The sequence below is a fragment of the Rhinolophus sinicus genome, chromosome 18 (genome assembly GCF_057876585.1).
Source record: "Rhinolophus sinicus isolate RSI-liver-muscle chromosome 18, RSI-T2T, whole genome shotgun sequence".
In the NCBI taxonomy this organism is placed as follows: domain Eukaryota; kingdom Metazoa; phylum Chordata; class Mammalia; order Chiroptera; family Rhinolophidae; genus Rhinolophus; species Rhinolophus sinicus.
The window spans coordinates 85391512-85404807 of NC_142518.1; the positions used below are offsets into that span (position 1 = coordinate 85391512).

General features: G+C 32.1%; 1 protein-coding gene across 7 annotated transcripts in view; it reads left to right on the plus strand.

Moving 5' to 3' along the window:
- The window catches only part of STAG2 (STAG2 cohesin complex component), a 124651-nt gene that overhangs the window by 89464 nt on the left and 21891 nt on the right, over window positions 1–13296 (plus strand). For all 7 annotated transcript variants that reach the window (XM_019718171.3, XM_074324155.2, XM_019718173.2 and 4 more), the window contains exons 20-26: window positions 126–196; window positions 516–603; window positions 696–776; window positions 2621–2713; window positions 5675–5849; window positions 9916–10055; window positions 11727–11828. In XM_019718171.3, the coding sequence (XP_019573730.1) occupies window positions 126–196; window positions 516–603; window positions 696–776; window positions 2621–2713; window positions 5675–5849; window positions 9916–10055; window positions 11727–11828 (750 nt within the window). The remainder of the gene's footprint in view (window positions 1–125; window positions 197–515; window positions 604–695; window positions 777–2620; window positions 2714–5674; window positions 5850–9915; window positions 10056–11726; window positions 11829–13296) is intronic.

Here is a 13296-nt window from a genome sequence, read left to right on the forward strand (position 1 = left end):
GTTAATTTGAGGTTTTTATTAGGTTATTTTTATTTTCCTGGTGGTATCACCAATGTGATAGCCTGAGATGTTTCACTTTGGTGGTCATTAATGTTTACTATTGTATAATTTTTTTTTATTTATAGGGCGAAGAACCTGATGAAGATGATGCATATCAGGTATTGTCAACATTGAAGAGAATTACTGCTTTTCATAAGTAAGTTGAATCTTAAAGTTTCTGACTTCTTAAAACTAGCAAAATTAGCTTGCATGTTTTAGAGTTACAATGTTATCAGAATCTTTTTGCTAGATTTCTTGTTCTTTGGGGGAAAAGTACTTAGTAGAGTCATATTTTGAATTGGAGAATTACTGACGAATTATCCTTTACTATACTTTGAAAAAATACACATTTGTCAGTTGTGGGTGCATTTAAAAAAGTTCACTATATTTACATTAACAGCATTCTGTCAAAACTCAAGTCCAAAACAAATGTGATTAAGCTTACCTTTTTAATATAACTTAATTCTTTTTTACAGTGCCCATGATCTTTCAAAGTGGGATTTGTTTGCTTGTAATTACAAACTATTGAAAACCGGAATTGAAAATGGAGACATGCCTGAGCAGGTTTTTATTTATTTACAAGTTACATACTTAACTTTGAGAATGAAGACTTTTGACTTTTTAATTTCACCTGTATTTTTTGGTTCTTTTTACAGATTGTTATTCATGCACTGCAGTGTACTCACTATGTAATCCTTTGGCAGCTTGCAAAGATAACTGAAAGCAGCTCTACAAAGGTTTGTGGTGGTTCAGTGGATTTTTTATTAGATTAAATATCATTAACTCTTTTCAGCAAACTTTTAATAGGACCAAATTATTTCAATGAAGTTTTGCTTATTCTGAACTACCAGTTAGGTATGTGTGCTTTTAAAAATAGTTGTGTTTGTAGTTGGATGTATATTTAGTGAAAGAACATCAATACGTTTTGCTTCAGGGTTTTACATTTAAAACTGTTCACATTTGAAGGTGGCACAATTTATGAATTTCCATATTCTCAAAAGTGCTGAGTAAATAATAGAAATACAGATTTTGTAAATGATGACCAAGAGCCTTTGAAACAAGCAGGTACAGTTGTTGGATTACACAAATTGATGATAATAACTCAGTTGCCCCTAGATTTTCTTATGTCTTGGTATTATTTTGGGATCACCTTGTTCATACTCAGGAACTCTGAACTGATGTTCCAAATTGATAAAGCACTCTCTGGTTGATGAGAGCAGCTACTAGGTCTTAGAACTTTCAAAATTGTATCTGTAATGGTAATCCTTGATGTGTTTGTTATTTAGTAAGTGAGCTAAGCAGTACTGCTTTTTCCATTTGTAAATTGGAAGCTTTGAAACATTGTACTTGTAGCAGTATATGTTGCCTTACATATTATTTGGGCATATTTTTATAAATATTCAGCAATTTCTAGAAGTTATAGAATTAGTTGTTTATAGGTGTTTTCCTCAAAAAGGCATCCTCTTGATAATAAGTTTGTTTTTCATAAAACCACAGAAAGATTGTAAATGCTTAGAACTTCTCTGAGCTTTTAAGCGTAAGATGCTGTTATAGCTACAAATGGACATTTCCACCATGAAAAAGCAATATAGTTTTGTTGTTAACATAGTGTTAACATTTTTGTCAAACACCCAAGAAGTTTATTTAACTCATTATCAATCTTACAATAGGAACAGTGGCCATACTAGTAAATATGATTGTTCATCTAAGTTAAAAGTATTCAGTTAAAAATTAAAATGGGAAAAAACGTAATACTTTTAGTAGAGGAAAAAGGTTATAAAGTGAATGTTACTGAGTGCAGAATTATTTATGCTGAAGCTTCATTGAGTTTTTTTTCCACAAAATTGATCTCTAAGTTAAACAGATTTTTATCTAAGCTGTCAATTTCGTATACGAAATATGTACTTATACTCTATCATTTGGCATTCAGTATTAGAAGATGGGCCAAAGGTTATACCGTAAATAAATTAACGTGGATGATCTTTATAGAATAGTTTTCTATTTTGAATTAACATAAATATTTAGAAGTAGAGAAAATGCAAGAAAAAGATTGATCTGTTTAGTGTAAGTTTATGACACATTTAATTTTTTTTAAATTGGAGTAATAACCACAAAAGTTATTTTTGTCACTTTTCTGATTTTAAGAAAGTATAACCAGTATACTTCAAATAAGAAATGAAAGGTGCTGCTCTTTTTTTAAAAAAAATTAATTTCTTCCATTCATCTGCTGGCCACTCTTCAAGTTACAAAGTGAGAATGGAGTATAAATCTTTACTCTTTAAGCATTCTGAGACAATAGATTTATTAAAGGTAGCCATCTATAGTCAAGTTTTCTCATTCTGAAGGACCCAAACCACTTAGGATGTTATCCATTAATATACCTGATATTTTTAAGGCTGAAATTTGTTGAGATTTTTAAGAAAAATGATTTAATTTGTTTTTGTTTTCCTTTCTGATAAATAATTAAGAAGAATTTAGATCTAATGTTAAAATAGTTAAACATATGATAATGTTTATATAATTTAAATATCTTAAATACTGAATTTTTACACAGTATTTATAAATGTTAAATGTTTTCAAGGAGGATTTGCTGCGTTTAAAGAAACAGATGAGGGTATTCTGTCAGATATGTCAGCATTACCTGACCAACGTGAATACAACTGTTAAGGAACAGGTTAGTAATTACTATAGATAGCAATCTTTTGTAAGCAACCTTAATAAATATCTGAAATAATATAGAAAATTTAATACTGAGATTGAGCAAAGTAGAAATATCTTCTATTTGTCCATGTATACCATGCTTATAAGTAAATTAATATATTAATTTCATATGCATTTTATGGGTTACCTTCACACTGTAGTTATTCTGTGTTATTGTTTCTTTATGACACACTTGATTAACAGACCCATATATACAAGTTAATTGTATGAAATCACAAACATTATTCCTTAAAGCAACAAGTGTATAGCCAGTATGCCTCATTGAGGATAGGTCCATATGCCTCATTGAGGAAAGGTTTTCTCATCTCTGAGAATATTATCAGATGTTGACATTCCTTCCTGTGCTGACTGTAAGTTATTTTTCTTTATGTGGAGTTCGTCAGAGAACCACTTCCCTGCCTTCAAAGTGTTACCTTTGTATTCTGTATGCCCTCGTGATTCTGTTGCTGCCGACTTTCTCATTTTGGAAATACCAGGGGTGCCAAAAAAAATGTATGCAAGTGGACACTTTGGTTTGGTCAGTGTTGCTCAAGCAATAGTTCGCTGTAATCAGAAGTGTCTGGAAGCTTACTGTTACCACCTTGAGCTCCTCTTGTAATTGCAGAAATCAAATGTGACTTGTATTCATCTTTTGTTATTGGTATATATTGAGTATTACAATTTTAATAGTTTTTTTTCCTTTCTTAAAATGTGTATGCATTTTTTTGGCATCCTCTGTATATTGTTACCTGGTGCCATAGGTAGTTTTCCCATTTGTAAAATGAATTCTGATTCTGGGACTAAGAGCCTCTTTAGTTCTAATTCCCTAATAAGAGTAAACTTTTTTGGGCATACGCTTTTTAAATGCTTCTGTCGGGAAGATGTTTTTGTGATCATTTTATAAGAAATACTAATCATAGTCAAAGTGCTTAATGGTGACCCCTTCATGGACGGTGTAGGTGCCTGACCACTGCGCTGTACACCTGAAGCTGAACAGTAATGAATGTCAACTATAATATACATACACACACACAGTCACAGGATGTGGAGTACAGCATAAGGAGTAGAGTCAGTGGAACTGTAACAGCTATATACGATGTCGAGGGGTAGTAGGTTGGAGGAAGGGGTTATCACTTTGTGAGGGATATAAATGTCTAGCTAGTACGTTGTTTTGTACACCTGAAACATTTAATAAAAAAAAAAAAATACGTGAACAAAAATGCTTACAGTGATTTCAAGGTGTTTTTTTTCCCACCTGCTTAACCTTTGTATCTTGGGGTTGATCTCCAATGGTCATTATAATTACTATTTTCAGCAGTTCCTATTATGTTGGGTATTTAATACCTAACTTTTGGTCTCATTTTTCTTATTTTCAACCTCTTTTGTCTCTCTCATACATATATGCTTGGCCACAAATAAATTAGAATATATTAAATGGCCAAGATCCAATTACTGGATTTTGCATTTTTTCTTGCCAAAGTGTGAAGTATATTGCCATGGTTATTACATTGCTGAATTCTCTCCAGTTTTGAGTATGTAGTTTTGTACTGTAGCAATCAAGGATTTGGAACTTTAATTTTCATTTCTACAATTCAGATGAAAGGAACAAAATTTCTGAAGGTAGTAAATTGAGTTTAGAGTTAAACACTTAGAATAGGATTTTGATAAGTATGCATTGATAATGCAGACTTAATACATAAAATATTACTTGATTTATTTTATATGCCACTAATATATTCAGCTTACTAGTCCTCTATTTTTTTTTTACAGTATTAACACATAATTCCTTATGGATCATTGTGTATAACCTCTGGTATAATCTGTTGTTCAGGCCTTGGAGTTGATTTGGTCATTAAATAACTTGTGTGTCAGTCTTTCTAACAAGTTCCTAGGAATATGTTCTGATCAGCTCACTTGACCTGCTAGTTCACCTAATTAATAAGTATGACTACACTTAGCACTTTGTATCCTTACCACATATTTTGCAAAAGTTGAGTATAATCTCAAAATATCCTGATAGGTATAAATTACTATTACAGTAGTAAAATAAGAAGAGACTGAAAGAAGAGGTAAAAGCATAAAGTAAAAAGAAAAAAGTAAATGTGGTTAGTTCCAAAAAGACAAAGCTGTTATTAAGACCTGCTCTGTGTTATAATCTGTTTCTAAATGTTATTTCCTGTTGATTTTGTGACCCCCAAAGTATATTTTCATTACCCCTTCCCAACATAACTTTTCCCGGTTACCTACTGACTAATTTTACCAGTGTTTGATTCCATTTAAAACTCCTGGTAGAGTTTTTATTAAGCTCCATGAGATATAACTTTAGGTTTATGTTCATTATAATACTGTCAGATTTGCCTGATAAGCAGGCCCATATTGGTTATGTGTTTTTTACTTATTCACCACACACATATTGACAATGAGATTCCTTTAAAAGTACCATAGACTTTGTGATCTCTCCTCTAAGAGATCATTTAGGAGATATTCATCTCCTTGATATACGTTTTTTCTTCCATAGAAGAAAAGAAATGGCACCAGGTTTATACATTATTTCATATTTGGGAATATATACTACAGAGCTTTATGGTATAGTGTAGAGTGTGGGATTTGGAGTTAGAAAACCTGAGGCTGAGTCCTGACTGTATGTTTAGGTAGTGTTAACATTGTACAAGTCACTTAAAGTTGCTAAAAATGAAAAAAGAATACTTGTGAAATTACCTTGCAGTTAGTAATGCATGATGCTAATATTAGTAGTCATTGTTACAGAAATTACACTCCTCCGCTTTAAAATTGTAGGAAAATAGTAAGCATTTATTTTTCTTAAGAGTTCCAACTACAGAAAGTTGGATTTTATTTCTGTGTTAAATATGTATGTTACTTGTTGCAGTTGGTGAGAACCCTTGGTTTATAGCATACTGTACGTTTTTTTTTATAGGCCTTCACTATTCTATGTGATATTTTGATGATCTTCAGCCATCAAATTATGTCAGGAGGTCGTGACATGTTAGAGCCATTAGTTTACACCCCTGATTCTTCATTGCAATCTGAGTTGCTCAGCTTTATTCTGGATCATGTCTTCATTGAACAGGATGATGATAATAACAGTGCAGGTAATTTTATTGCAAGTTTTTTGTTAAATCTGTGTATCCACCATAAATCAAATTTAAGTATCCATGATATGAAGTGTTGCACTACTATTTGGTATTTTAGTTTTAAAACATGAAACAGGTACATAGTCCAGCACATTTGTGTTCATTTCTTGTAACACTGTAAAGACAATGTGATATCACAGAGCATAGGCTTTGGAGTCAGATCTTTGCTTCTCACTAGCCCTGAGCCTATCTTTCTAGTTCGTAGTTACCATACAGAACTATGAATTAACTAAAATTGAGCAAATTAACTAGTACAGTGGCTGAGCATATGGTAGGTACTCAATAAAATTTTTTCCCTCTTCCTCTTAGTCATTGGTAATACCAGTATTCAGGCAATTTGAGCAGAATAAAGTGTTTAAGTGATGTTTTTGTTGTATACTTTCATAACATAGGTTTTCATATTTTAGTGAGTGTATTAAACTATAATTTCTCATTGTTAGAAAATGTTTGAAACTATTCTATAAAAGTCTGGGGCAGTACAGAATCTTCACAGGAAAATAACTGAACCAGCTTATACTAGGGTTAAGTTACTCTTCAAACCCTAATTGTACACATAGATACCTTACTTAAGGCAAGCAATGGTCATGCAAAAACAAATAGTATTTATTCTTCTTTCTGGGTTTTTTTTTATTTTTTAAATTTATTGGGGTGACAATTGTTAGTAAAATTACATAGATTTCAGGTGTACAATTCTGTATTACATCATCTATAAATCCCATTGTGTGTTCACCACCCAGAGTCAGTTCTCCTTCCATCACCATGTATTTGATCCTCCTTACCCTCATCTCCCACCCCCCATCCCCCTCTGTGCTTTTTTTTTTTTTTAATTTGAAGGTACACTTAAAGGACAGTATAACATCAATATGTGTATATCCATACATAAACAGACACATCACTGCAAATCAGTCTAAATAAATACATATATAATTCTAGACAAGGCTTATAGCTTATTTTTATCAAAAAATAGCTTTGTTCTCAAGTATTAAAAACTTAACCAGAACAGAATTGAGAAACCCAGAGTAGCCAAACAGTTTTCAAAGTTTCTGTACTAAAGTTTATGTACTTATAATTTTTCACCTTTCATTTTCAGCTATTGCTTTAGTTATGCTTTTATTTTTTAACTAATTTGATATTTATTGGTCAGCAGGTAGTATGCTAGATGCTGTGGATATCAAAAAATGAAACGTTTTTTTCCTTTAAGGGTATAATGCAAATGGAAAGGACAGATCTAAAAACCAGTAATTATAATGGAATTTTATAAGTAATAGGGCCATGTGCAAAGTGTTGTGGGTATGTAGATGTATGTCTGGCTGGTCTGTAGTAGTCAAAACATTGAAATAATCTAACATCTGAAATGTATCCTAAAAGATGAGTAGGAGTTTTTAAAAGTTTTATGAGAAAGCATAGTTGCATTCCAAAAACTGATACAAAATCAGTTTTGGTCCACAACCCTTTTGTTAGTTGGGGATGGACTCTACTTTATTTAGATCATGGGAAATTAAATGAAAATAAGCTTGCCAATACTGAATTTTCTAGGAGCGTCATGGAATTAGCTCACAGTCTTCTTAAACTTTCTTTTCTTCTGTTTACACTTTTAAAATGAAATTATTTCGGTTCTCTGGAAAAGTATAAAATATAACACATTTGTACATACCTCCCAGCAACATTTGTCATGTTTTCGGTACTTGTTTTCAGATTTTTTTTTTAAATGAATAAAGCATGTATACAAAAGAAGCCCACATTTGTATCCCTCCCCAATTCCATTTTCTCTTTTTACATAGAGATAAATGGTGTCCTGAATTTGGTGTTTACCAGTCCTTTGCATTTTAATTTTATTTTACTAGGAGTTTATGTATCTGTTATCAATATGTAGTTCATTTTCTGTTACTAGCTTGCACATAAATGGTATCATATCAAACATTTTAGTTTGCATCTTGCTTTTTGGAGTTAACATTATTTTTGAAATTTGTCAGTGTTTACATGTGGTTGTAGCTTTTTTATCTCCCCCCCCCTTCTCTCTTCTCCTCCCCCCGCCTCACTCCCCACCCCAACCCCCAGTTAAGCCGTTGTTCTCAGTCTAGTTGTGGAGGATGCAGCTTACTGGCCTATGTTGGTATTATGAACCTTGCACTCTACCCAACTGAGCCAGTCGATCGCTGGCCACCAGCCAGCCGCTCACGGCAGCTCATGTATAGCTTTTTTATCTTGACTGCTGAATATTAATGTGATGAATTAACGACGCTGTCTGTTTTCATATTGATGAGTATTTAATTAAGGTTGTTTCCAGTTTATCCCTATTATAGTGTTACAGCAAATATACTTATCTCCTTGAGCACATGTGCAAATGCTTTTCTAGTTTATATCTAAGGGTGGAATTACTCTATGTACATCTTAAATTTGACTATATGTTGCCAAATTATCCTCCAAAGTGGTTGTTTTATCCTCTCATCAGCAACATGTAATAGTTTCCATTGCTTTTCATCCTCATCTAACCCCTGATGTCTAACCCTGTAGACCCATGGTTATTTGATTTGTTAGCCCACATCAGATTACAAGGGGACAGTGTAATAGGGAATGCTTCCAGAGGCACTGACAGACATAATAGTAATGGCAGCTGACATCTGTGAATGACCCAGTGTGTTAGGCATGTCTCTAACATTCTTTATTCCCCACTAGACAAAGGTGGCTAATTTTTGATAAGAAGTGAAGAAAACTAAAAATCAGTGTTCAAAATTTCTTAATATCTGGGTAATTCATTCTCTAGGGAGGGAAAGTCTATATATCTCTACTTCCAGAGAGCAGTACTTAAGAGTGTTGTATAGAAATCCATTATAATCACAGTGTCATTTTTAAAAAGTTAGCTTATATGTTCAGTGTAATCTTTTAACAGAGTGAACAATATGTCTTAGATTACTAGACAAATGCTTTGGCGTTCTGGAACATGCACTTGTAGTAACAAAACTTTTTCTGGTGGTCTGGTCTTAAATTCCTATTCCTCAAAATTTGGTTTTAACTTACTAGCTGTTATCAAGGACTATCAGAGACAGGGTAAAATAAATACTTGTTTAAAAGAGCGTTCTTATTATACACAATTTTTTTTTGTGTTAGGAATCTTACATTGAAGACCTAACAGAATATGCACTTGCTGTTCACAAAAGAGGACATATAAATGGCTAATATACACACACAAAACTTCACTGATAACCAAGGAACTGTAAATTAATATAAGATGGTATTTTTTTAAGTTCTAAATTTCATTTGTAAAATTTGTCCAGAGGAAAATTCTTTACATAGCTTTTTATGTAAAAGACTTCATCACAATTGTATTTTCAGTATCAAATAATTAGAAACAATCCTTTGGCAGTACGTGGAGGGTGTACTCCAGCTTCCCTGATTATGAATTTTAAAATAAGTCTTTCCCGTTGATACCTGAAGTCAAGATCTCACATAATGGATCAGATCAGAAATATGTGAAGTCTTCTTAGAAAGACAGAATGGTTCCTAGCCCAGTCTAACTGAATATATGTAGTATGGATAAAGGAAGTATGTGTAAGTAAGAGTTGGGGTGGGATCATCCTTGGAAGGGAAGGCAAATTTCTGGAGAATTTCTAAGGTTGGAGAATTTCTGAGGTTGGCTGCTCCCAAGGAATAAAGGGCCTTACTAACCAACTGACATTAAATATACAGGTCTCATTGACTAGCCTATTAGAGAAGTAGTTGAATGAGTTAGGCAAGCGCAGTCTGACATCACTAAACATCAGTTCCTCTGACTGACTCCACTTGTTCCATGTTCACCAAGAAGCCTTCTGACTGCTTATTTGACTTCACAAAAATTTTGTCTATTATAATTAATGGGTTGGTTATTCACTAAGATATTGAGAGTAATTATAATTTTTATTTCCTTTAAATGTTTTTTGTCCTTATCTTTCAAATTCTCCAAAATTAAAGGTATTTTATAGTGAGAATTAAAAAAATATATATGTGGCAGAGGTAAAATGCAGATATTTGGAACTTTTCCCCCCAGATGGTCAGCAGGAGGATGAAGCCAGTAAAATTGAAGCTCTGCACAAGAGAAGAAATTTACTTGCAGCATTTTGTAAGCTAATTGTATATACTGTAGTGGAGATGAATACAGCTGCAGATATCTTCAAGCAGTATATGAAGGTAAAGTTTGAAAAATGGATAGCAAGATGTTTTTATAATGCTTAAAGATAGTAAATGTAACATTGGCTTTTATGCTTAGTTGCCACTGAATTTTTAAAGAGTGAAGGAAATCTCTTTTAAAGTACTTAACATTTTCAGTAGCATTTCCTCCTACTTCTACTCCATTATAATGGACATTTTGGATTTATTGAGTTCATTTGCACTTGGAATATTGGAAACAGCTTGTCTTAGGTTAAGTGTCACTATTAGAAATTGTATTTGTGATGTAGTTTAAGACATCAGGATAGTGTCCTTCCCCTGCTTGATGCAGCTTTAAAAAGTGTTGTTTTAGAAATCAGGAGACCTAGATGTTACAGTTGTAGCTTGACTACTGTGAAGCTTGGGTAACTCAATACTTTTTGTATCCTGCATTTCTTTATCTGTTCCACTGTGATAGCTAAGGTTCCTTCAGGGTCTGAAAATCTGATTTGATTCAGAGTAGGCTATTCACAATTTTTATAAATACATGTAAGATTCTCTAATTTTCAAGTAGTAGTAGGAAGGATACTTTTAATTGTACTAATGAAACATGACCAAATGTGGTAAGATAGTGTTTCTGTAATCCTTTCTTAAGTAAAATCTAATTATAAAAGCAAACTTTTTTTAAGCCTTTGCTTTCACAAAATAAAATACCACGTTTCCCCGAAAATAAGACAGCTAGACAATCAGCTCTAATGCGTCTTTTGGAGCAAAAATTAATATAATACCTGGTCTTATTTTACTATAAGACTGGATCTATAATAATAATAATACAATATAATATAATACCAGGTCTTATATTAATTTTTGCTCCAAAAGATGCATTAGAGCTGATTGTCCGGCTAGATCTTATTTTCACGGAAACACGGTATGTGATAAATGTCAAAAACTAGTTAATTCTTTCTTTGTAATATTTTGCTACATGATAGAACTTTAGCACCATTATAAATTACTTTGGAACTTAAGTTATTTGGAATGATAATTAATGATTTGTTTTTAAACTAAGGTTGTTTATGAAGTCATTTTGCAAGTTTTATACTTTCAGATCTAGGTAGTCTAGATTAAAGTCAATTTTATTAGTCATAGGGATATGGTTATCCTGTTACCTCTTAACAGTTGTCGTGTATGCATTTTGAAACTGTTAAATTAGAAAAAATATTTCTTATGCAATACATGATGTAAATGTTACAATAAGTTTTCTTTTAAATATTGTTAATAGACTTAGTTTCTATAAGCCAAGTAATTAAATTGGAAACTGCACATGAACTCCATGCCAGTTAGCAATGACTAAGTTAGGAAAGTGATTGATTATATTGTCTCAATAGCTCAAGAGCACAAGAACTTTGTTTACACCTTCGTGTTATTTCTGAAAAGCTGTATAATCTAATTATAGCTTTACGTCATGCCTCCTTAAAACCAAGTTTAGAGCTTAATATGATTAGATCTTAACTGTCTAATATTGCTGATTTTACTAAAGTTAGGGTTTATGTGCTTAGAAATTGAAGTTTTGGTAACATTCTTTTGTTCCTCAAAAGGCATAATTTCAGCCAAATACATGCTTTGTGACATGCTTACATGATTAACCTAAAGTTAGTCCTATTGTCCAATAGTTTTAAGAGATAGAGCTCTAATTTATACAAATTTCTTTTCTAGTATTATAATGACTATGGAGATATCATCAAAGAAACAATGAGTAAAACAAGGCAGATAGACAAAATTCAGTGTGCAAAGACCCTTATTCTCAGTTTGCAACAGGTAAGACATTTTAAGACTACCACCTTTAGGTTAACACAATTAACAAGAAATAGTTTTTAAGGTAACAATAGAAAAATGAGCAAAAGATGTAATAGACAATTCATAAAAGTAGAAATACAAGATATTCAATCTCACTAGTAGACATTGTGCAAGTGAGATTATTTTTTGCTTTCAGACTGGTAAGATTGACAAAACCTATAGCTGTCTAAGGTATAAGGGGAAATAGATACTGTCATGAGTAAATATTGGTACAACATTCCTGGTAGGTAGTTTGGCTATATGTTTCAAAATTTATAGTGTGTATGCCATTTGAGGCAGCAATTCTACTTTGAAAAATTTATCCAAGGTGGTAATAGGACAGGTTTGCAAAAATGGGTGTACAAGATTGTACATGGCAACATTGTTTATAATAACAAGAAATTAGAAATAATCCAAATGTCCATCAGTAGGATATTAGATGAATATATTATGTATTATATCTCTGCAATGGCTGTTGTAGAGCACTTCAAGTTAGTGTAGATCTGTATTCATTAATGTGTACAGATTTCTACTGTAGACATAGTTTGAAAATAAAGTAGAAGTGACTATAGTATAGCATCTCTATAAAATTATTCATATCTCTATATCTGTCTGGGGGAAAAAATCACTAAAACATTGGTGGTGGTTAACTTGCTTAGGTATGTATGTTTCAGGTAAATTTTGCTTTTCCCCCCATATATTTCCATATTTCATTTAATGAGTATTTATTAATCTTAACAATCAAAACACAATAATCTTTTTCATTTTGGCAGTGGCAAGGCAAGTTTACGCAAAAATCATTTGCTCAGTGTATTTTTGTCTCTAGACCAAATGCACCCAAAACTACCTATTTCAATTTGATAAACTTTCTTATTGCTTTATAGTTATCTAGGTATGAAAGTTCTTAATTTCATTTGGGTATTCTTTACTAAAATTAATAGAATTTAAAAGGTTTTAAAGGTAGCATTTTCAATAACTTTTGCTATAAAGTATAGCTACTTGCTGTAGAAAGTTTAGAAAACATAGGAACTACAAAAATGCAACTTACCCTTAATTTTTATCACTTAATGCTTTTAGTTTTTAGTAGCCTTTTTAGTCTTTATTAGGCCCATATGAAATCTTATTTTTACAAAAATTAAGTTATATCATGCATTTTATTTTGTAAGCCTGAACTTTTCATGTTAATAAATCCTGAACACCTTCTTGCCATTGCATACTCTCCTCAGCATTTAAAATGGCTATATTGTATTCCATTTCGTAGAGGGACCATAATTTAACCAAGATCTCTTCTTGGTTAAAAATGTTAAAGTTCTTTTACAAATGTTAAGTTCTTTTACAATCTTTGCCTTTATAAATAGCACCAAAACTTTTTTGTTCCTATGTATTATGCACAAATATTATTATTCCTTTTGGATAAAGTCTGATAGAATTGCTTAGTCAAAGGACATTA